The sequence below is a fragment of the Bubalus kerabau genome, chromosome 2, assembly GCF_029407905.1.
Source record: "Bubalus kerabau isolate K-KA32 ecotype Philippines breed swamp buffalo chromosome 2, PCC_UOA_SB_1v2, whole genome shotgun sequence".
Taxonomy (NCBI): domain Eukaryota; kingdom Metazoa; phylum Chordata; class Mammalia; order Artiodactyla; family Bovidae; genus Bubalus; species Bubalus kerabau.
The window spans coordinates 38838830-38863799 of record NC_073625.1 but is presented as its reverse complement, the minus strand read 5'-3'; the positions used below and the strand labels follow the sequence as shown (position 1 = coordinate 38863799).

General features: G+C 45.8%; 1 protein-coding gene and 1 long non-coding RNA gene across 2 annotated transcripts; one reads left to right on the top strand and one right to left on the bottom strand.

Moving 5' to 3' along the window:
* The first annotated feature begins 9339 nt into the window (after positions 1 to 9339).
* LOC129644676 (enteric beta-defensin-like) lies at positions 9340 to 11152 on the top strand. Its single transcript, XM_055570186.1, has 2 exons — positions 9340 to 9397; positions 10919 to 11152. The coding sequence occupies exons 1-2, from the start codon at positions 9340 to 9342 to the stop codon at positions 11053 to 11055; spliced, it is 195 nt and encodes a 64-aa protein (XP_055426161.1). The 3' UTR covers positions 11056 to 11152.
* Positions 11153 to 19436: 8284 nt separating this feature from the next.
* LOC129644675 (uncharacterized) lies at positions 19437 to 23667 on the bottom strand. The gene is made up of 3 exons (XR_008710924.1): positions 23580 to 23667; positions 21082 to 21113; positions 19437 to 20631 (listed from the first exon to the last, which is right to left on the bottom strand). It is a non-coding gene; the product is annotated as an uncharacterized LOC129644675 (long non-coding RNA).
* Between the last annotated feature and the right edge of the window lie 1303 nt (positions 23668 to 24970).

Here is a 24970-nt window from a genome sequence, read left to right as displayed (position 1 = left end):
GCACCAGATAGCTGGCATTTGACAGCGCTATTCAAGCTTTCGAATTATAGGAGAATGTCCTGATAAAGCTCTCAGGACACTGCGGTGACGGCAGGAGGCAGGCAGGAACATTGGAAGAGAGGTCGATTTTGCTCCAAGTTACATCACTGCCACTTAGTAGACTGCGGCCTTGGACAGATCTTTTTGTTGGATTTGCAGCCAATTTTAATCGACTTTTTAAGTCAGTTTTGCCTGTGGCCTCAGACATGGCTTTCTAGTCCTTGGGACCACCTTGTATAAACCTTAGGGCATACCTACCTGGCGGGTTTATTTAGGGGAATTCAAAGAGGTAATTTGAATAAAAGTGGCCAGCTACTGAGCAAGGCTCATTGCAAAATATAATTGTGGGACAAATTCAAAGAAGAATCTAGTAAAACTGTCAGTAGGGAAGCACAGCATTAGACCCAGCCCTGGTCCCCTTCTGAGGGCAGGTCCCCACATGACTGTCAGAAGCCATGGCACCCGCCCCGTCCATAGGACAAGGGAACTGGGGACAATGGCCTCTGCCCATTAACACCCAGGGCTCCGTGCTGAGAACACCTGTTTGTGGAGTCGTAGATGTAAAGGGCTTTGCTCTTCAAAACTTTATCTCTAGGACTGGGACTCCCCTTCTTACCTGAGGAACTGAGGCGCTTTGCTGGAAAGAGGCTGCCTCAATTTTCTACTCACAGGTTAAGGGTGTGGGGACACAGCATTCATCTTCCCTTTAAAGAATGAATCCATGAGTTACCTCTCAGCCCAGGCATGAAGCAACCACGATCCACATGGCCTTGTTTGGCTTTGAACCTGGGAAAACTAACAATTCATGTAGTCTTGCCCTAAAATTAACCCTTCCCTCTATCCTATATGAACTCATCTCTGGTTTCTGGTCAGCCACCCCATGGTGTCTTGGGTGTGTGACCTCCTTGCTGAGGCAACAGGACCCTTCCCTGATGTACAGAGATGCCCCTGGGTGCTATCTCCAGGATTAACATAGCTGCAAAGGAGTCATCTTTAGACCTTGCCAAGGAAAAATAAGCCACTGCAATTGTGCAATTCCTGACAAGGGCCGTTTTCCAACTTGTGAGGAACCATGGCAAGAAACTCCCTTGAAACTCACCATGGCCCCCTGCCCCCTTTTGGAAATGCCCTTCTATAAAAAGTCATGCCTGGTCTTGCACATAAAACTGCATCATCAGCTTCCTTAAAAGCAAAAAAAAAAAAAAAGAAAGAAAAAGAAAAATCTGCTGTGCTACAAGCCATAGATCTCTAAAACACACCAATTTTTTTTGTTGTTGTTTATTTATTTAGGCTGTACTAGGTTGTAGAAAATTCTGAAAGAGCTGGGAATACCAGAGCACATGACCTGCCTCTTGAGAAACCTACAGGCAGATCAGGAAGCAACAGTTAGAACTGGACATGGAACAACAGAATGGTTCCAAATAGGAAAAGGAGTACGTCAAGGCTGTCTATTGTCACCCTGCTCGTTTAACTTATATGCAGAGTACATCATAAGAAATGCTGGCTGGAAGAAGCACAAGCTGGAATCTAGATTGCCAGGAGAAATATCAATAACCTCAGATATGCAGATGACACCACCCTTATGGCAGAAAGTGAAGAGGAACTCAAAAGCCTCTTGATGAAGGTGAAAGAGGAGACTGAAAAAGTTGGCTTAAAGCTCAACATTCAGAAAACTGAGATCATGGCATCTGGTTCCATCACTTCATGGGAAATAAACAGGGAAACAGTGTCAGACTTTATTTTTGGGGGCTCCCAAATCACTGCAGATGGTGATTGCAGCCATGAAATTAAAAGACACTTACTCCTTGGAAGGAATGTTATGACCAACCTAGATAGCCTATTAAAAGGCAGAGACATTACTATGCCAACAAAGGTCCGTCTAGTCAAGGCTATGGATTTTCCAGTGTTCATGTATGGATGTGAGAGTTGGACTGTGAAGACAGCTGAGTGCCAAAGAATTGATGCTTTTGAACTGTGGAGTTGGAGAAGACCCTTGAGAGTCCCTTGGACTGCAAGGAGATCCAACCAGTCCATTCTGAAGGAGATCAGCCCTGGGATTTCTTTGGAAAGAATGATGCTACAGCTGAAAGTCCAGTATTCTGGCCACCTCATGCGAAGAGTTGACTCATTGGAAAAGACTCTGATGCTGGGAGGCATTGGGGGCAAGAGGAGAAGGGGACGACAGAGGATGAGATGGCTGGATGGCATCACTGACTCGACGGACATGAGTCTGAGTGAACTCCGGGAGTTGGTAATGGACAGGGAGGCCTGGCATGCTGCAATTCATGGGGTCACAAAGAGTTGGACACAACTGAGCGACTGATCTGATCTGATCTGATAAGCTCCTCCCTGAGTCCTGCTGGTCTACCGCACTGGCACTGGATCTTTTTGTTTTTTCTTTGGGGACTTGCCAAAATGTTTGTTTGTTTTGGGACTTACCTTCATAATGGTGTGAGACGATTCCTTAAAGTAATGGGTTGTTTCTGTGGAGAACCCTGACTGACTCACAACCAAATCTGGATAAGTGAAGAAGAAAAAGATGGGAGGCACTCCCAGAAAGCCCATCAGGGATGGGCTGTGGGTGTCTACACTCTAAAGTAACTTTTCCTGGGTTGCAGAACCTTTTGAAACTCCCTGCCGCAGCCCCCCCCCCCCCACCACCTCCCCGCCACACACACAGACGCAAGACAGTCTTGGAAAATTTCAAAGTTTCTTCACCAAAACTGGCCACAGACTGCAGCTGAAGTTGCCTTAGATGATGTGGACCCAGTATTTTTGCAACCATGCAATAACTGACACAGAGACACAGCTGGTGGTTGAAATGAACAGAAGCTAAGAAACACAGAACAAGAAGGGCAGCCCCAAATGCCAGGGCTGGGAAGCCGGGAGTGGGCTTGGGGGTGGGCAGAGGACCAGGGAGTCCGGGGAGGCTCAGAGGGCAGCCACTCCCGGGGAGCACAGGGCTCAGGGAAGAGCTTCCGCGGAGACCCTGGGTGATGATAGCGGTCTCTGGGAAGCCCCGCCGACTGGCGGCCACGTGGTTTCCATTGCTTCCTTCCTCCCATGGTTCATCAGAAGAGACCTCCACCCCGAGCCCCTCTGAGCAAAGTAGACAGAGCTCCCGTTTCTAAGGTCTTGCCTCCTGCCTGAAGATGCTGGATAAAATAAATGAGGTGGTACAGGTAGCTCACTGGAACCACCGTCTACACAAGCTTGAGCTGGGTTACCTCTCCTTTAGCAGTTTCCTCTCCACAAGATGAGACAGGCTGAGGATATAGAGAGAGGGTGAGAAAGAGGAGGGGAGGGAAAGGGAGGGAAGCAAAAGGAGCCAGAGTGACGGAAACCTGCTCATAGAACCTGCATCACTGCCCCTGAAACTTGCAGGAAAATTACATGAAAGCTCGAAGGGACTGGGATCTTCAGCAGGAACTAAAGCAAGGGGCATCATTCAGGAACATGCAGCTGCAGGAGAGAACAGGAATCTTGCCGAGGTGAGGGGAGTTGTTTACCTGAGTATATTTAGGGTTACAATATTATCTCAGGAACAAAGGGCACACCTCAAAGACAAGAGCTTGGACCCCACAATTCAGCATTTAAAAAAAGGACTGTGATGGGACTGTATACTGCCCTCCTACAGTACACACCTAAGGAACCAGGCAAAACCTGTGAAACTACTGATTCAGACTCTGGCACAAGCAGTCCAGGACTGTAATTGAGGAGAGAAGAAAACAAGTGAGGTGAGGGACTTCCCTGGCAGTCTGGTGGCTGGGATTCTGTGCTCCCAACGCAGGGGGCCTGGGTGCACCCCTGGTCAGGGAACTAGATCCCACATGCCACAGTTAAGATCCTGCCTGCCATGACTAAGGTCCAAGGAAGCCAAATTAATGAATTAGCTAATTAAATGTTATGTGCTTAACCATTTATAAAAAAAGAAAAGAAAACAAGTGAAGTGAGACTTCTGACATCTCCAGCCTCTACAGATTTCCAGGCCTAAAGCTCAGGCAACAAGAACCCAAAGAGACCAACAATTCTTGAGTTGAGTTGAAGAGAGTGGGGTCAAAGTTCAGAGAGTGCAGGCTTCTTCACTTCTGGACAGAAACCCAGCAGTGGGCGTCGGGATCGGGGTGTGTGCCTGTGTGCTAAGTCGCTGCAGTTGTGTCCAACTCTGCTACTCTGTGGACTGTGGAGGTGCTGACCCTTTGTGGACTGTAGCCTGCCTGTGTAGCCTGCCTAAAAACTCTGTGCTTTTCGTTCAATTCTAAAACTGCTCTGAAAAGTGAAGTCTAGGATACTAGATGGAATTTTGGTTCAGCTTGATGGGATAAAGTGTGATGCTAAGATTCTAGACACTATCTTAAGGAGACAGATGGTCCTTTCAGTAAAACAACAACAACAACAACAACAACAACAACAACAACATGAATCAGATATAAACTAACTATAAAAAACCCACTTGAGACATCAAATAAAAAGGCAAGTGGATTTAAAATGAAAGGATGGAAACAGATCTGCTGTGGTCATTGTTTAGACCCTCAGTCATGTCCAGCACTCTTGAGACCCCCATGGAATCATCCAGTCAAGATGACTGCAGTGTGTTGCCATGCCCTCCTGTGGGGAATCTGCCCGACCCAGGGATCAAAACCATGTCTCTGCATCTGCTGCATCTCAGGCAGATTCTTTACTGTTGAGCTGACAGATATGCTATGGAAACATTAATGTAAAGAAAACATAGTAGGCTGTACTGGTTAATTGACAGGCTTCCTGGTGGCTCAGATGGTAAAGAATCTGCCTCCAATGCGGGAGACCTGGTTTGATCCCTGGTTTGGGAAGATGCGCTGGAGGAGGGCATGGCAACCCACTGCAGTATTCTTGCCTGGAGAATCCCCATGGACAGAGGAGCCTGGCAGGCTACAGTCTATGGGGTCACAAAGGGTCAGACATGCCTGATTGACTAAGCACAGCACAATGAAGTAACTTTTAGGACAAGGACCAGATATAGAGAGGGGTATTTATCCTAATGATAAGATGTTTAATTCATCAAGAATACATATGAATACTGAATCAGAATGTACTTAGCAAAGGAATTTTAAAATTCTTAAAGAAAACTTACAGGAATAATCGGAGAGACAGACAAATTAGCAGTTACAATTGGAATTTCCCTGACAATCCAGTGGTTAAGATTCCAAGTTTTGAATGCAGGGGGCACAGATTCCATCCCTGGTGAGCAAGTAAGATCTCTTATACCATACACAAAATTCAACGCAAGATAGAGTAAAGGTTTACAAAACCACAGAACTCCTGAAACCACAAAACTCCTAAAAGAAAGCATAGGAGAAAAGTTCTTTGGCATGGGCCTCCACAAGGATGATTTTGAGCTTGACACCAAAAGCACAAGCCACAAAAGCAAAGCTAAATGGTAGGATCTATCAAACTGAAAAGCTTCTGCACAGCAATGGAAACAATGAAAGCTCAATGTAAGCTCACTCTTACCACTCTTACCCACTCTTCAAGGAAGTCCCGTAAAACAGCATTTTTAAAAATTACTTTTTAAAAAAAACTTTGAATTGGAGTATAGCTGATTAATAATGGTGTGATAGTTTCAGGTGGACAGCAAAGAGACTCAGCCATGCATATACATGTATCCATTCTGCCCCAAACTTCCTTCCCATCCAAGCTGTCACATAACATTAAGCAGAATTCCCTGAAAAAAATCATTTTCAACAAACAGACAGAGTAGATAACGATTCAGTCTCACTTCTTTCTCCAGTGTAGTATTATAGCATGTTTATAAACTGACCCTGTAGTGTAGATTTTGCCTGCAGGTCCATAAATAAACAGATATATATATATATATCTTATGTGTGTGTGTGTGTATATATATATATATGTAGATGATATCTACATATATATATGTAGATGATATCTACATATATATATGTAGATGATATCTACATATATATATATGTAGATGATATCTACCTCATTCAAATATCATTTAGAGCTAAAGCAGAAGGAATCATGATTAAGACAACTTATTTTCCTTCAGAAAAATCCTATCCCTGGGTGCCAGCCAGGGACTCTGTCTGCTTGAGGCAGCCTTCATGGCTTTACAGAGCCTCAGATGCGAGACTCTGAGCCACAGCGGGGGACCTGAACAGGACTGAAGCTCCAGGGGCTCCTTCAGGATGGGGTCCTCCCGGGTCCCCACATTTCTAAAGGGCTTGGAGTTCTACTCAGAGCTGCATGGCAAGTTCCATGCTGAGATTTAGCGTTTCTGAAAAGCCAGGTCAGTGCCTCTCCAACACTGAGATGGATGGATGTTACTAAGTGAGGGATGTTACTTAGTGATGGAGGTCCCCCTCAACCCAGTGAAGGGGTCCCCACTGCTGGGCCTGCTTCGTGATACTAGGCTGGGGAGATGCATTCAGTGGCAGCATCATCCTCCCACTCTGTCTCTGATTGAAGGAAATGCAGCACCCATCTTCCCAACACATGTCCCACTGAGATTTCATGAGACTGGTGTGTGATTGTGTTGCAGAGAATTAATAAAAGTTCCCCCCCCTTTCTTTCTTTTTTCCCTTTTGTGTCTTTCTCCACTTTAACTGTTTCTAACGTACAGTCTGTATTGATAACCAGGTTTTTTCTTTACAGAAGACTAACCTATTATGCGAACTACACCTGACACCTATGGCCCTCCATTTCTGCAGGAGTCACATTCTGCATCTATTATCCTTTAACTTATTCTAGCCACATCCTGATACTTAACTTTATTGCATCATAAACCTCCCCTTGTAGTTTGTTTTTCCCTTCCTTTGCTCTATGTTACCTCATGTTGATGCTTAACTTTATGGTGCACTCTCTTTGGAAGCCAACCCTAGTGGTTTGCTTTCCCCCTTTTGTATTACAGGAAGAAAGTCACCATGAAATCCCCAAAGGACAATGGACCCAACCACTGGGACCAACTGCCAGACCCAGATACCTAGCTACCTGACACTGGCTTATTGACTGTTTCCCAACAGTGCAAAAGAGACAATTCAGGGTCCCTACACCTTTTGTCAGAGAAGGCAATGGCACCCCACTCCAGTACTCTTGCCTGGAAAATCCCATGGACGGAGGACCCTGGTGGGCTGCAGTCCATGGGGTCGCTAAGAGTTGGACACGACTGAGCGACTTCACTTTGACTTTTCACTTTCATGCATTGGAGGAGGAAATGGCAACCCACTCCAGTGTTCTTGCCTGGAGAGTCCTAGGGACAGGGGAGCCTGGTGGGCTGCCGTCTATGGGGTCGCACAGAGTCAGACAGGAGTGAAGCGACTTAGCAGCAGCAGCAGCAGCAGCACACATTTTGTCCCGTATCTCCAAGCCCTGACTATGAGCCCTGACTGTATGATCCCCTGGATTCCCAATGGAGGGGAAACAAGCCCCTTGAGGCAGGAACCTATTGTGTTTTCCCTTCTGCCAGCTTAATGATTAAAGCCATCTTTCTGTTTCCTCCAAACTCTGTCTCCACAATTTTTATTCAGCTCTGGTGGGCAAAGAAAACCAGGATTTTGGCGGCAACTGTTGCTGCCATCCCATAACAGGCTAGCTGGAGTGGGGAGCAGGTTGGGACCACTGGGTCTCTTCCCTCAGTGCCACAGGGGCCAGAAAGAGCGTGGCTGTCTCTGTGGATGCTGGGAGTCAGCAAGTCTTGTCAAGGGAGTGAAACTGCCTCTGAACAAGTTAGTCCCTATTTGGGCCTGAAACAGCCTTTCATGGAAACAGTGTATGTGTTAGTTGCTTAGTCGTGTCCGACTCTCTGCAACCCCATAGACTGCAGCCCACCAGGCCCCTCAGTCCATGGGACTCACCAGGCAAGAACACTGGAGCAGGTTGCCATTTCCTTCTCCGAAAGGAACTATCAGTTCAGTTCAGTTCAGTCCCTCAGTGGTGTCCGACTCTTTGTGACCCCATGAATTGCAGCATGCCAGGCCTCCCTGTCCATCACCAACTCCCAGAGTTCACTCAAACTCAATCCATCGAATCAGTGATGCCATCCAGCCATCTCATCCTCTGTCGTTCCCTTCTCCTCCTACCCCCAATCCCTCCCAGCATCAGGGTCTTTACCAATGAGTCAACTCTTCGCATGACATGGCCAAAGGATTGGAGTTTCAGCCTCAGCATCAGTCCTTCCAAAGAACACCCAGGGGTGATCTCCTTTAGGATGGACTGGTTGGATGTCCTTGCAGTCCAAGGGACTCTCAAGAGTCTTCTCCAACACCACAGTTCAAAAGCATCAATTCTTCAGCACTCAGCTTTCTTCATAGTCCAACTCTCACATCCACACATGACCACTGGAAAAACCATAGCCTTGACTAGACGGACCTTTGTTGGCAAAATAATATCTCTGCTTTTCAAATGCTATCTAGGTTGGTCATAACTTTCCTTTCAAGGAATAAGTATCTTTTAATTTCACAGCTGCAATCACCATCTGCAGTGATTTTGGAGCCCCCCAAAATAGAGTCTGACACTGTTTCCACTGTTTCCCCATCTATCTTCCATGAAGTGATGGGACCAGATGCCATGATTTAGTTTTCTGAATGTAGAGCACTAAGCCAACTTTTTCACTTTCTTCTTTCACTTTCATCAAGAGGCTTTTTAGTTCCTCTTCACTTTCTGCTGTTACGGTGGTGTCATCTGCATATTTGAGGTTATTGGTATTTTTCCCTGCAATCTTGATTCCAGCTTCTGCTTCTCCAAGTCCAGAAGGAACTATAGAAATAAAGAAAGTGAAGTCTCCCAGTCATGTCTGACTCTCTGCAATCCCCATGAACTGTAGCCCACCAGGCTCCTCCATCCATGGAATTTTCCAGACAAGAGTACTGGAGTGGGGTACCATTTCCTTCTGCACAGGTAAAGAGTGGGCAGATTCAAAGCCCTACAAGGGCAAGGGTGGGGCTAGGGAGCAGGTAAGCAAAGGTGCAGCAAGAAGTCTGTGCCCCTGCCAGGGGAAACAGGCAAGTCTGTGCCCCTTGCCACACCCCTGCCCATCAGCTGAACTGACTGCCAGGGAGAAGCTTCTGGTCAAAAGGGCAGCAGGAAAGCTTTTCCTGGCCTTTCCACAGCCTCATTAGCATACGAGTGCCCCTGCTTTATGCTATAAAGGACACTCCCATGACACACAGGGAAGAGGCTCAGTTAATGAGTTCCTAATAACCAAATCCACAGCCAGAGCGGAATTCCTCCCTGAACCTGGGACCTTTATAAGGTGGCAAGCGCAGTGTCTTCTCTAGTGTCAGCCATAGAGCTCGGGGCACCAGCATGAGGCTCCATCACCTGCTCCTCGGGCTCCTCTTTCTGGTCCTGTCTGCTGGGTCAGGTGAGCTTGTGGGAGCCCCGGGGGGAGCCACGGGCTCTCTCTCGTGTTTCTACCTCCTTCTGTCCTGCTACCCCCATCCACACGTGGTCAGACTAAACCCACCATATTTGATGCTTCTGAGAAGCCAGCGCTGAGTCCTCAGTAGTGAGAGGGGGCTGAGGACCGCCCTGCAAAAATCCTGGTTGTTTCTAAGCCACTTTAGAGAGTCAAAGCTTCTGATCCCGTCTCCTCATTGGTTTCATGAGGAGGAAACAGAAGATTCCTCTGTTAAGTGACTCTCCTTTTTTTCTTTTTCATAAAAGCAAGAAATTTGATTTTGTCCCATGACAGAAGCTCAGAATGTTGCTTTATAAATCTTCCTATTTGAAGGGAGGTGGCTCTGGGCGACCAGAGAAGTCCAGAGGAGAGTCAGGCCGAGCCTGGGCTTCGGGAGCTGCCCTTGGGACACTCCGTGCTGAGTCTCCTCAGCAGAAAGGTCCTCCAGGACACGTCGCTGATGATGCGACCCTCGCTCCACAGCTGGGAGGCAGCACATCCAAAGCAGTGTGCAGGATCGGCTGTCTGATTTTCGTCTTACCCTTGATATTTCCGGAAATAGGATGAAAATATATAGGAAGGAAGGAGGGATGGAGGGAGGGAGGGAGAGGTTGCGGAAGTTGAGACCTGAGACAACTGATTAGATGTCAAAATCAAATTGAAAAGGCCTTGTCTGATCAGTGTTGTTTATGCCTGTAACCCAACTCTTAGCACAGTGGCAGGGAGAGAGGACAGGAGTGTAAGGAAGACGGCCTCTCAGTGCCCGGGCCTCGGTTCAATCCCTGGACGGGAACTAGAGAGGGACCAGCAGTGCCTTGTGGTCAAGAGGAAAAAGGCCTGTGAGGAAGAAGGGAAGGCCCCTGGTCAGGCGTGTGAGAGGACGGGAAGGCCTCTGGTCGGGAGGAAACCACAAAGGGAGGAGGAGAGGGGCTGACTGGCACCAGCGCTGAGAGTGTTCTGGGTCAGTAGAGACCAGGATACAAAACTTTTTTTTCTGAACCATTGTCACTGTCAGCTGTAAGTTACTTTGAGAGTAAGTTCTCGTTAAACGGTTCTTACACTTTCAGTTGCATTTTTTCCTCCTATCTCAGCTCTGCTACTTGACTGACTCCGTGAGTTGGAAAACTAAACGATGAAAATAGAACGCAAGGGCCGCTTCTGACTCCTGGCGGGAAGGTGGATGTAGCACAGCTTCCCGGTCTTTGCCCTCGTGGTGGAGCTGACCCTGCACACAACCGGGGTCCTCACACCCCAGTCCCTCAGCCTCTGGTTCTGGAAACATGAGGGTCCACCAGAGCCTGGGCAGGGTCAGTGTCTGTCTGGAAGCTGGTCCACGGGGTCCTGGACTCACATCTTGTTGTCACGAGGCCGTGTCCGCATCTCAGCACAGAAAGCCCCAGGGCCTCGCTCAGAGGGGACACAGCTGGCCTTCTCGAGATGCCGCTTTCCTGCTGACACATTTTTCCCTCTTCGTTGTCTTTTTAGGATTTACTCAAGGAATAAGTAATCCTCTAAGCTGCCATAGGAATAGAGGCGTCTGTTTGCCTATCAGGTGCCCTGGAAGCATTAGACAGATTGGCACCTGTTTCAGGCCCCGAGTAAAATGCTGCAGGAGGTGGTAAAAGAAGGCGAAGATGCGGCCGGGACTGATGCGGAGATAGAAACTGCGCCCTTTGACAGAGCGTCTAAAATTTAAACCAGAATAAATTTTGTTCAAAGTTAAAGAATCTTGCCCACTGGTCACTGAGGTTGTTGTGTGGTGTGTGATCCCAGGCGAATTCCGAAGTCCCTGAGGATGCTCTCTGAGCTCCCCACGCGAACCTTTGGGGAATCGTGATGGGATGCTCTGTGCTCCCAGGGGTGTGACCCCTGTTCCTTGGGGGCCTGACCTTCCCCAGCCCCTCTGTCTGCTGTCCTTCCTGCTTCCCAGCCCAGGGCACCCTGTCCTGCCCTGAATCTCCCCTCAAACGTGCACCCCAGGGGTCCAGAATCACCAGCACACCAGTCCCATAGGAAACCCCCCAGCCCTGCTCCAGGAGGAAACCCCCCTCCTCTGTCCCCCTGCAGCCCTCACTTCCATTTGGTTTGTGCTTCTTACTCCTGCCTTGTGCGCACGTGGATACACTTCTGATTCCCTTTTGGGCTATAAGATCTCTATAGGCATGGACTTGTCCTATTCCTGTAAGTGCTGGGCATTGAGACGAGACATTGCTTCATAAATTGTCATCAACTGAATGACAGAGTTGACATGGACAAAGCATGTCTCTCTGTGTGTACATGGTATGATACAACTAGATGCTATGGAAAAACAAGTCCTGTGGAAAGCACAATTCAATGAAGACAACACAGCACAGAACACAGAGACCTCAGGGGGTAGGGCGAGCATGCTGAGCTCAGCCTGCTTGCAGTTTCTTCAGAGGGTTTGATAGTTAAACCAAGAGCCTTGCTGGTACATGCTGTACGTGTGAGCAGCTCTCTGTTCTTGTACTAACTCTTCCCTCAGTGCAAGCTGAGGTCACCAAGGGGATGGTGTTAGGAGACAGGGCCTTTGGGAGGTGATTTGGTCATGAGGGTGGGACCCTCCTGGGTGGAATGAGGGCCTTTATGAAAGAGACCCCAGAGAGATGGCTCACCCCCTTGTGCCCTCTGAGGACACAGGGAGAAGACCGCCATCCACCAGCCACATGCTCTGTCTTGATCGTGGAGCTCCCAGCCTCCAAAACTGAGAAGTGAGGGTCTGTTGTCAGAGAAGGCAATGGCACCCCACTCCAGTACTCTTGCCTGGAAAATCCATGGACAGAGGAGCCTGGTAGGCTGCAGTCCATGGGGTCGCTAAGAGTCGGGAACGACTGAGCGACTTCACTTTCACTTTTCACTTTCATGCATTGGAGAAGGAAATGACAACCCACTCCAGGGTTCTTGCCTGGAGAATCCCAGGGACGGGGGAGCCTGGTGGGCTGCTGTCTTTGGGTCGCACAGAGTCGGACACGACTGAAGCGACTTAGCAGTAGCAGCAGCAAGGTTCTGTTGTTAGTAAGCCACCTATTACAATACCACATGTAAAATAGATAGCCAGCAGGAATTTGCTGTGTGACTCAGGGAACTCAAACAGGGGCTCTGAGACCAGCTAGAAGGGTGGGATGGGGAAGGAAATGGGACGAAGTTTCAGGAGGGAGGGGGCATGGGTAAACCCATGGATGATTCTTGTTGATGTATGACAAAAAACCACAAAATTCTGTAAAGCAATCATCCTTCAGTTGAAAAACAAAGTGCAAAAAAAGAGCCACCTGGCCTATGGTGTTTCTGTTTCAGTAGCCTGAAAGGGCAGACACAGGACAAGTGAGAATTACAGCACAGGTGAATTAAGGTACCTCATCATTCGGCCTTAAGATAGGGAAGTGACGTGGAGTATCTGGCTGTGCCCAATGTCGTCTCATTACAAGGAGCCTTAGACGTGGAGGAGGGACGCAGACCCGTGTCAGAGATGCACGCTGAGAGGCTAAACCAGCCCCGGCTCACATTGACGTGCAGAAGGGGCCATAAGCCAAGGAGGGCAGGCAGCTTCTAAGCGTGAGAAGGAAGGAAGCCTCCAGAAGGAACGGCATCCTGCTGACACCGTGATTTGAAGCCAATGAGACGCATTTGGGACTTTGGATCCTCAGAACCACAATAACAAGTATGTGTTCCTTTAAGCCACGTAGCTTGTGGCAATTTGCTACAGCGGCAATGGGAAATCAATACAGCAGTAGCTTAAAACCATGCCTTGAGCCTAAAATTAGCAGCTCAAAAGAGACAAACCTGTGTGTGTTTAATGGAGAAAAAAATGATAACAGCTGTCAACATTTTACTCAACTTTATATTTCTTTTTTCACAGAAATGCTCATGGTGCATCTGCCAACTCTTCTTCATCTCAAAGGTTGTATTTGGGACTCAGTCTTACACCTCATATATCTTGTATCCCTTTTATCCCTTATTTTTAGTTTGTTTTATTATCATGGAATGCTTATCTGCCATTAAGTGTGGTTTGGTGGTACTGTTTATATGAAATTTTGATCATATTCTTTGTTGGGATTTCAGTTTTTAATTTCTACTTAATTTTAAGTTGCATTCTTGTATCTGTTGATGTTTTACTGCCATAACATTTCTGGGTGTCATGTTGGACTCCTGCATGGGAGGAATGCTCATGTCATTTCAGCACCGAGAAGACGATGGCTTTCCCATGTGAGTTATGAACCAAATGGGCTCATGCACTGGTCCAAGGTCAGCCTTTCCACCTGGGTCCTGGGTGTCATTTCTCATGCTTACTCAGGGGTGAGACCCACACCGTCTCTACCTCTTGTCCCTGTCTACTGCAGCTACAAAAAACTAAAAGCAGGGACTTCCCTGGTGGTCCAGTGGTTAAAACTCCAGCTGCCAAAGCAAGGGGCATGAGTTCATCCCTGATCAGGGAACTAAGATCTCATATGCTACAGTCATATCGAACTCTTTGCGACCCCAAGGACTGCAGCATGCCAGGCCTCCCTGTCCATCAATAACTCTCAGAGGTTACTCAAACTCATGTCCATCAAGTCAGTGATGCCATCCAACCATCTCATCCTCTGTCATCCCCTTCTCCTCCCACCTTCAATCTTTCCCAGCATCAGGGTCTTTTCAAATGAGTTACTTCTTCCCAGAAGGTGGCCGAAGTATTGGAGTTTCAGCTTCAGCATCAGTCCTTCCAATGAATATTCAGGACTGATTTCCTTTAGGATGGACTGATTGGATCTCCTTGCAGTCTAAGGGACTCTCAAGAGACTTCTCCAACATCACAGTTCAATAGCATCAATCCTTCAGTGCTCAGCTTTCTTTATAGTCCAACTCTCACATCCATACATGACTACAGGAAAAACCATAGCTTTGACTAGATGGACCTTTGTTGGCAAAGTAATGTCTCTGCTTTTTAATAAACTGTCTAGGTTGGTCATAGCTTTTCTTACAAGGAGCAAGCGTCTTTTAATTTCATGGCTGCAATCACCATCTGCTGTGATTTTGGAACCTAAAAAATAAAGTCATCTATTGCTTCCACTGTTTCCTCATCTATTTGCCATGAAATGATGGTACCAGATGCCATGATCTTAGTTTTTGGAATGTCAAGTTTAAGTCAGCTTTTTCCACTCTCTGCTTTCACCTTCATCAAGAGGCTCTTTAGTTCCTCTTCACTTTCTGCCATAAGGGTGGTATCATCTGCAATCTGAGCTTACTGATATTTCTCCCAGCAATCCTTATCCAGCTTGTGTTTCATCCAGTCTGGTGTTTCGCATGATGAACTCTGCACAGAAGTTAAATAAGCAGGGGGACAATATACAGCCTTGACTTACTACTTTCCCAGTTGCAACCAATCTGTATTTCCATGTCTGGTTCTAACTGTTGCTTCTTGAGCTGCATACAGGTTTTGCAGGAGGCAGGTCAGGAGGTCCATCTCCTTCAGAATTTTCCACAGTTTATTGTGATCCACACAGTCAAAGGCTTGAGCATAGCTGATGAAGCAGAAGTAGATGTTTTCTGGAAATGTCTTGCTTTTCCTATGGTCCAACAGATGCTAGCAATTTGATCTCTGGTTCCTCTGACTTTTCTAAATCTAGCTTGTACATATGGAAACTCTCAGTCATGTACTGTTGAAGCCTAGTGTGGAGGATTTTGAGTGCTACTTGGCTAGCAATCAGCAGTCTGCATTGATAACTAAGTTTCTTCTTTTCAGAAGACTAACCTATTAGGCAAACTACATCTGTACCTGTTGCCCTCTAACTCCGCAGGAGCCACACTCTGCATCTATGATTCCTTAACTTATTCTAGCCGCGTCCTGATACTTAACTTTATGGCATCATAAACCTCCCCTTGTAGTTTGGTACCTCTCTTTGCTCTATTTTAACCTCATGTTGATGCTTAACTTTATGGTGCACTCTCTTTGGAAGCCACCCCGTAGGGATTTGCTTTCCCCCTTTTGTATTACAGGAAGAAAGTCACCAGGAGATCCTCAAAGCACAATGGACCCAAGCACAGGGACCAACTGCCAGACCCAAATACCTAGCTACCTGACACTGGCCTAGTGACTGTTTCCAAACAGTGCAAAAAGAGAGAATTCAGGACCCCTACACTTTTTATCCCATATCTCCAACCCCTGACTGTGAGCCCCAACTGTTTGATCCCCTGGATTCCCGATGGAGGGCAGACAGGCTCCTTGAGGCAGGAACCAATTGTGTTCTCCCTTCTGTAGGCTTAAGGGTTAAGGCCATCTTTCTGTTTGCCCCAAACTCTGTCTCTGCAAATTTTATTTGGCTCCAGTGGGCAGAGAAAACCAAGATTTCAGTGGCAGCAATGCCACTGAGTCTGGCTGGTTCCCCACCTCTCTGCCAGGATGACTCCTGCCAACGGGGATCAGGAGGCATCCTGTGTGACCTCACTCTCCCCTTCCTCCACCCTATGTTGACCTGGCCTCTAATCGTGGAGCCATGGACAGGGGCTCCCAGGTGTCTCTGCCACAGTCCACCTGAGAAGGGCAGAACTGCAGAACTGCAAGGTAGGTTTCCAGAACAGAGAGAAACATCTGTGGTTGAAGAAAGCATGGGAATAGATGTGTAACATTTAGGGAGTCAGTGTAAAGGATCACTTTCAGTATAAAAGTACAAGAGAGAAATGTGGCCAATTGCCTGTAGGCTATACTTTCTTTTCCATTATTATAAAAGTACTGTTGCTGGGACCAAGGAAGTAAAACCCTCAGAGCTATTCTGTAGAATTAAGTAAGACTTGTTTAAACAGCTTGCTACAAACACTCTATTTTTAGGTTGATGTCACTAAACTAAAATAGATCTCCACTTAGTGAAAGATTCAAATGCTGATCAAAAGATTAAAAGTGAAAATATTTTGTTGCTAAGTTGCCTCAGGACAGAGAGAAAAAGTCAGAACATATAGTTCACGTAAGATGGAAGAGAGGTGGGTGAGTGAAGGCTAGAGACCATGACGTATTATGAACTGCTTTGACCTGTTGGTTGGGAGTGGTTGAGTGGGTGCTTATGCTTGGGAACACTTTGGGATAAAGCAACTTAATGGGCTCTCTCCAGACCCTCAAAACCCTAAGGATTATGCCCAAGCCTTCCTTTCTTTTCTCCTTCCCTCCCTCATTCCCTCCATTCATATCCATTTATTCGTTTACCTATATGTTGACACTTCCATACTAGTACCTATTCATAGAACCAAATGTTTGACTATCTGCTCTATGCCAGGCACTGTTCTAGGTGCTGAGACTGTGAGATAATAAAACAGGACTTGTTACTTTGGAGACTTACATATAAAGAAAAAGAGAGGTATGAACATGTAAGGCAAAACCAAGTGGAGAGAAGGAAGACATAGAGAAAAATATCAATGATTTACCTGGTATGCATGTGTGCTAAGTCACTTCAGTTGCCTCCAAATCTTTGTGACCCCATGGACTGTAGCCCACCAGGCTCCTCTGTCCATGGGATTCTCCAGGCAAGGATACTGGAGTGGGTTGTTATTCCCATCTCCAGGGGTTCTTCCCGACCCAGGGATCAAAACTGCATCTCCTGCATTGGCAGGTGGGCTCTTTGTCACTAGGGCTACCTGGGAAGCCCCTTATCTAGTATCCTTTGCTGCTTTACACTCAAGAATACATTGATGAATTACCTGTATTAAGAAATACTCTAGCCCATAAAGCCTCACCTGATTGTGGTCAATGCAAGAGCTTGCTTAGGTAGGATAAATTCTTTCTGTAAATGGTAGCAAAAAAAAAAAAAATGTTGAGAGTGAAAAAAGATCATTTTAATTTCCAAAATTCCTTCTCATTTTCGATTGTGAAAGGTGTTTGTGTGTTGTGTTGTTGTTGTTCAGTGAATCAGTGTCCAACTCTTTGCGACCCATGGGCTGAGGGTGTTTATTCTGAAAGGAGAAATGGACAGATGCAGAGACATGAAATAAAGGTGAAAAAAGAAATGAATAATTTTCTAACAGAATTCAATGTTTAATGATTTTTCCCCCAAAAATGCACCAAACCTCAGAGGCATAAGCAGAAGTGAGAATCATAGTGGAAATGCTGACTTCCTACACCTGCTTCCTTTACGACGGGCAAACACTTGGACCATGTGTCCATAGATGAAACATCCTCAAATTAGGCCCAGGCCAAGCTGAACATGTCTGGTAGCATAAAAGCACTTTCTTTCCAGCTGAAGTTTTCAAACTCTCTGCCAGATCGCCTGCCCCGATTCAGGTGTGCCACCAGACACTGGTTCTACTTGGAATTCCGAAAACTCCTTTCCCATCATGAAGCTACTGTAACTTCCCTTCCTCTTACTTGTGTGTTTTATCCAGACAACATTGGGTAAGTGGCAGATGCAACAGGTCGGGTGATGTGGTGGATGACCTTGGAGCCTAGAGTAGGGAAGGTCAAGTTGATTCATCATCCAGGGATGTGATAAAGGGAATAATAACAAATCTGAGAGAAGCATAGCATATACGACATGGTTCATTTTACAAATAACAAAGAGAAGCTTAAAGACATGAAAAATAGCCTCCCACGATTGCCCTTAACTAGCTGGTGGTAAACCCATAAATTGTAATGGTGATAGAAAACATTTACAGGGGCCTTTATGGCTTGCAAACTATTTCCATGTGACTAACAGTAACACTAAGAACAGTAAATCATGTTGACCACTTCCAATCCCAAAGAAGGGTAATGCCAAAGAATGCTCAAACCAACACACCATTGCACTCATCTCACACGTCAGTAAAGCAGTGCTCAAAATTCTCCAAGCCAGGCTTCAGCAGTACATGAACCGTGAACTTCCAGATGTTCAAGCTGGTTTTAGAAAAGGCAGAGGAACCAGAGTTCCAATTGCCAACATCCGCTGGATCATCGCAAAAGCAAGAGAGTTCCAGAAAAACATCTATGTCTGCTTTCTTGACTATGCCAAAGCCTTTGACTGTGTGGATCACAAGAAACTGTGGGAAATTCTGAAAGAGATGGGAATACCAGGCCACGTGACCGGCCTCTTGAGAAACCTGTATGCAGGTCAGGAAGCAACAGTTAGAACCGGACATGGAAAAACGGAATGGTTCCAAATAGGAAAAAGAGTACAGTACATCAAGGCTGTCTAATGTCACCCTGCTTGTTTAACTTATATGCAGAGTAGATGATGAGACATGCTGGGCTGGAAGAAGCATAAGCTGGAATCAAGATTGCCGGGAGAAATATCAATAACCTCAGATATGCAGATTACACCATCCTTAGGGCAGAAAGTGAAGAGGAACTAAAAAGCCTCTTGATGAAAGTGAAAGAGGAGCATGAATAAGTTGGCTTTAACCTCAACATTCTGAAAACTAAGATCATGGTATCTGGTCCCATCACTTCATGGCAAAGAGATGGGGAAGCAGTGGAAACAGTGCCAGACTTTGTATTTTGGGGCTCGAAAATCACTGCAGATGGTGGCTGCAACCATGAAATTAAAAGACGCTTACTCCGTGGAAGGAAAGGTATGACCAACGTAGATGGTATGTTGAAAAGCAGAGATATCACTTTGCCGACAAAGGTCCGTCTAGTCAAGGCTATGGTTTTTCCAGTGGTCATGTATGGATGTGAGAGTTGGACTGTGAAGAAAGCTGAGTGCCAAAGAATTGATGCTTTTGAACTGTGGTGTTGGAGAAGACTCCTGAGAGTCCCTTGGACTGCAAGGAGATCCAACCAGTCCATCCTAAAGGAGACAAGTCCTGGGTGTTCATTGGAAGGACTGATGCTGAAGTTGAAGGTCCAATACTTTGGCCAGCACATGCGAAAAGCTGACTCATTGGAAAAGACTTTGATGCTGGGAGGGATGTGGGGCAATGGTGGTGCCAGCCAGCAAAGTTGATCAGGTCCCGAGAAGGTGCACGGCAGGGCTGAGAAAAGAAACTAAAGCAAGAGAAATCTGCAACAAAGATGGGGTCGAGAGGTTCAGACATGTCTCCACAAAGGGACGCAGTCTGACACCAACTTTATTCAGCATCTCATATTTATACAGAAGAGCGTGAGAAAGACAAGACAGTTAACATTTTCTTTGTTTGACCTACACATCTTACAAACAGTCACAAGAAATCTTGAGAGCATGGGAATGGCACCCTGTTATTATTTCTTACACCAGATAACATTTCTCTGTGTGTGAGAAGTTTGCACAGAACTCCAGGTGTCTGCAGTAAATAAGCGCCTAATCTCTGGGGTGGCGGGACAGAGAGCTATGTTTGCAAGCAAACCCTGAATGACTGAGGCAGTTCCCAGAGCTGTGTCCTTCGGACAAAGGACCCGTTCTCACAGGCAGCTCCCTACATCTCCCCCTTTCTTTTTATATAGGCGCACGCTTATGTTCCTTTAACCGCAGACCATTTCCATAGATGGAAGCCTTTATCACCCGTAGATCATCAATCAGTTTTTTAATTAAACAAGGTGCAAGAAATAAAACAGTTAAAAGTATTAAGAATAGTCCTCCTATGGCCACTCCCAAGTACCAAATACTATTGACAGTAGGTACATGTCGAAAAAGTCCTTTAACAAAAGACTCAGCTCTTTTTGCAACATGCAAATCAGGTCTAGGTGCATTTTCAATGTTCATTATTTCCTGATGTAGATGCAGCAAATCTAAGGAAATATTTTCATTATGCCAAATACCTTCTAAATGAGCTTTCACCTTATCCCAAGCAGTTATACTACCATTATATTTTTTGGGGGTAACACAGATCCATCGAAAATCGGCATGACATTGTACCTGTAATCTCAGCTTTATACTTTGAACCTCTTCACCTAAAAATTTTACAACATCATAAAGGGCATTCAATCGATCTTCTAGCTTTTTGTCAATATTTTCTTGAGTCCCCAGGGTAACGGATACATTTTGTGCCAGATTATTAACAAAAGTTGCAGTTTGCACTGAGTGTGCCAGGGTTTCCGGCCGAGTCTGGAGACCAGTCCCACAATGACTCATTTGTTCCAAATATATTATAAACCGTAGCAGTTCCATCTCGACACAGTCTCCATGGTGCAGCAGTGACTCTTCCCCTTGTTCCAAAGTCGCAGAAAGGGGTATCTAAAGGACCAGTTCCATTACGACGTTGAGGAGTTCCAGATTCTTTCATTACTCCAGGAATATATAGGCTCCAACCATTGTCATAATCAGCATATCCTGACTCCCCAACAAAAAGACATCCTGTTGAATTAAAATATCTAGACAGACAAATAGGTAAACGATCAAACACTCCATGATAAGAGAAATTAACTTGATTAGGAATAATATGTTTATCTGAAAAACCACCCAAAGCTACAGTATCATTAGTGTATACGGGAATGGACCGACCCTCCCAGCCCACTGGTTGGAGAAGGGGAGGATCGGGAAAATAAGCCCAGTAAGCATTTGAATATTCTTCAGAATGTGCAGTATTAATCTGATTTAAGATAATTAATCAGGTTATCAGGAAGCTTAAAGGCGATATCGGATCACCCTGCACAGCAACACGATTCTGTGCCTCTCGCATCAATGCCTGAAGTTGTTGCCGAGATGGTAATTCATCATGCTCTTGAATCGTCAATCTCCTCATCTGGTTTACTAGAGATCGTCTCTGCCGTGCGTACCAACCTTTCCGGCAGCCAGCGCGGCGCTTCGGCATCCTGTGGGAAAACACAAACATGCCCTCGTCCCCAGATTAGTACAGGATCTGGTCCATACCATTTTCCCACAAGTGGGTCTTTCCAAAAGACTTTAGGTCTTATTGTTTGCGCATCAAAGTTCCAAAATCGCTGTGCCACTGAACGGTCACATATATCCAATTGTAAAAAATTTAGAACAAATAAAGCATGGTTTAGAGAGTTGGAGGGGGTATTGGGATACAATTCCCCCTTCTTTAGTTTTTGCAATTGATGTTTGAGAGTTTGATGTGCCCGTTCAATAATTCCTTGAGGATTATAAGGGATACCTGTTTTATGTGAGATAGACAATTGTGTACAAAAGAGTTGAAAATTTTTTCCAGTGTATCCTGGACCATTGTCTGTTTTTATGGTTTTAGGGGTTCCCATAACAGCAAAACATTTAATGCAATGAGCTATACAATGTTTGCTAGCTTCTCCGGATTGTAGAGAGGCATGTAAAAAGCCCGAGAAGGTGTCAATAGTAACAGGAACAGATTTTTGTTTACCAAATTCAGGAATATGGGTAACATCCATTTGCCATATATCATTTAGCAACAATCCTCGGGGATTAACTCCATAATGGGGGATGCTAAAAAATTGAGGACATGTTTGACATTGCTTAACAATCTGTCTGGCAGCTTCTCAAGTAATGCCAAATTGAAGTCTTAAGCTACTGCTGTTTTGATGGTGTACGCTGTGAGAAGTTTTTGCCATTTGTTCCAATGAAGGAAATATCATACGTGTAGCTTCGTCAGCCAAAGCATTGCCTCGTGCTAAAGGTCCAGGAAGCCCAGAGTGAGCACGAATATGACCAAAATAGCATTTGTTAACTCTGGAACAAATTAAATGTTGTATATCATGAAAAAGAGTTTGGATAGTAGAATTCAGGGTACCAATAAATGGAACAGTCTCAATAGTGTTTAAGGCTCTTATGATATATTGACTGTCAGAATATAAATTAAAAGGAGCAGAAATTTGTAATAAAGCCTGAAAAACGGCAAATAGTTCTACTTCTTGAGCAGACTTGTAATTAGTACGCCAGGCGGCCGTATTGTCCTGTATAATCAAACTAGCTATTCCATTAGAAGAGCCATCAGTAAATACAGTTAGCGTGTCAGCAAGGGGCTGAGAAACAACGATTTTGGGGAAGAGAAATTGGTGATAGTGAGCAAATTGCAAAATTTTATCCCTTATCTCACTTTTGTTGTTGATACAGTACTTCTTTGACTGTCTTTCCTTGTAATGTGGCGGCCAAAGTTATGTCTTGAACGTATGAAGCTCCGATATCGGCACAAATCCATACATAATTGGATAAGCCTCCCTTTTTCCTGTAAGGTCTCAAGGCAGCTTGACAAGCCCAATTGGCATTCTCATAAGCAAGCTGTTGAGCCAACACCATCCCCGCCTGCTCATCCCCTATCACTTTACCAATTGCCTCAAGCAGGCGGGCAACAAAATCCTGATATGGTTCATCTGGCTTAAGTTGCTTAAAGGGCAGTGGTTCATAGTACCTCTGCTGTTGAGCATTTTCAAATACTGGATAGATTCCTGAAAACCCGGGAATATGTTCTCCTTCTTCATTAGCTCGCTTAATCGCTTGTTGAAGAGGAGATAATAATATCTCACTTCTAATTTTTATGTTTTCACCGGGCAAAGAAGCAGGGATAGATATAAGCTCTCGTGGTTCTACAAAAGGCGGAGGTGGATCGAGTCCAGCAAGAACCGAGGGAGGACATGCTGGAGGCACAGGCTGGCTGGAGTGGGAGTCTCCCTGTGCATCCTTCTTTACTGCTATAACAGTCTTCTGAATTAAATTCTCCAGCTGTTCTTCAGAAAGCCCTGAATGCTTTAATTCCCCTTTTCCCGTGGGGGGCTGCATGCTAACCATCATCTCCTAAGGCACATTCTCTCTATGGTACTGAGCTGCTTGTTCATTTAACTCTTCCTGTTCATCAGAGCTTAACACATCATCACTCCCTCCAGCCTAACAAGCTGTTCCCTCAGGCACAGCATAAAGCGGCTCAGGCGGAGGGGTGGAAAGCTCTGCAACTTCGGGTCCTGTGGAATCCCTGAGAGCCGTTTCAATTTTATGTCCCTCATGTTCAGGATCCAGACAGTCTCTTATGAGAGTCCATAAAGAAAAAGCATCCACAGGAACACGATTGGGACCATGTAAGGAGTAATATGTCTGCAATTGATTCCCTACCTTTTTCCAAGTTTCCAGACTAACTGTTCCTTCCTCTGGAAACCAGGGACAAACCTCCTCTATAAAAAGTAAAAACTTCTCTAGCTGTAACTTATTTACATGAATTCCCCTACCTTTTAACATAGTTTTCAACATATGTACAAATAACTGGCGGCTATTGCCTTGTCCCATGATTTATTACTCTCGACAGTAACACTCCCTGCCCTTTTACTTTAATTAATTAGGAATTCCTTGTCACTTACCTCAATCTTGGCGGGCAGCAGCCGTCGTTGCGCTCCGATTCCCGAGTCCCTGTTTCGGGCGCCACCTGCCGGTGCCAGCCGGCAAAGTCGATCAGGTCCCGAGAACATACACAGCAGGGCTGAGAAAAGAAACTAAAGCAAGAGAAATCTACAACAAAGATGGGGTCGAGAGGTTCAGACACGTCTCCACGAAGGGACGCAGTCTGACACCAACTTTATTCAGCATCTCATATTTATACAGAAGAGCATGAGAAAGACAAGACAGTTAACATTTTCTTTGTTTGACCTACACATCTTACAAACAGTCACAAGAAATCTTGAGAGCATAGGAATGGCACCCTGTTATTATTTCTTACACCAGATAACATTTCTCTGTGTGTGAGAAGTTTGCACAGAATTCCAGGTGCCTGCAGTAAATAAGCGCCTAATCTCTGGGGTGGCAGAACAGAGAGCTATGTTTGCAAGCAAAATCTCAAGGACAGAGGCAGCTCCCAGAGCTGTGTCCTTCGGACAAAGGACCCAGTTCTCATGGGCATCTCCCAGCAGGGCAGGACGAGAAGGGGACGACAGAAGATGAGAGGGCTGGATGGCATCACGGACTCGATGGGCATGAGTTTGAGTGAACTCTGGGAGTTGGTGATGGACAAGGAGGGCTGGCCTGCTGCAATTCATGGGGTCACAAAGAGTCTGACACGACTGAGAGCCTGAACTGAACTGAACTTCCTCTTTGAAACAATGAAACTTTTAATGTCGTATCCCAAATATATTCCTCAGAGCAATATTTAATCGGGTAGGCCATTTTACAAGATGGGATTAAGAAATCAAGTAATTTGTTCAAAGGAGTGCAGATTGAATGTAGGGAGCACTTGAACTCAAGCCCAAGTGGCTTTGACTCCAAAGACCTTCTTTTATTAAATATTCAACAATCCCAGAAAACTAATGTACTTACTGAATTACATGAAATCAACAAATCCTTTAGCTCAAGTGTGGTCTGTGCATCCGTCGGGACATATTTATCCTACAAGGTTATGTGTTGCTCACCTGCAGTCCAAGCTAAACTGGGTGTCCTGCGTTTTCCCTGCAGCCCTCCTCAGGTGACAGCATGCTCCAGGCGGTGCTGTGGTGACAGCGCCTCCAGATTAGCATCTTCCAGGAGCCAAAGTTAATTCTTGCTCAAATGACGCCAACCTGGGAAGGCCTGGGTGCTCTGATCAGGCCCCCCACCCCCGAGGAGCAGCCACCACCGTGGGTGCTGCTGGTCCTGTGTCCTAGCAAAGCGCTCTTAGGACTCTCGACCTTGGGATTAAGGCCCCAGCCCTGAAGGGAAAGGTCAGTTCCACTCAGAAGTCATTAACAAGCAGGTCCAGTTGTTTAGTCACTCAGTTGTGATC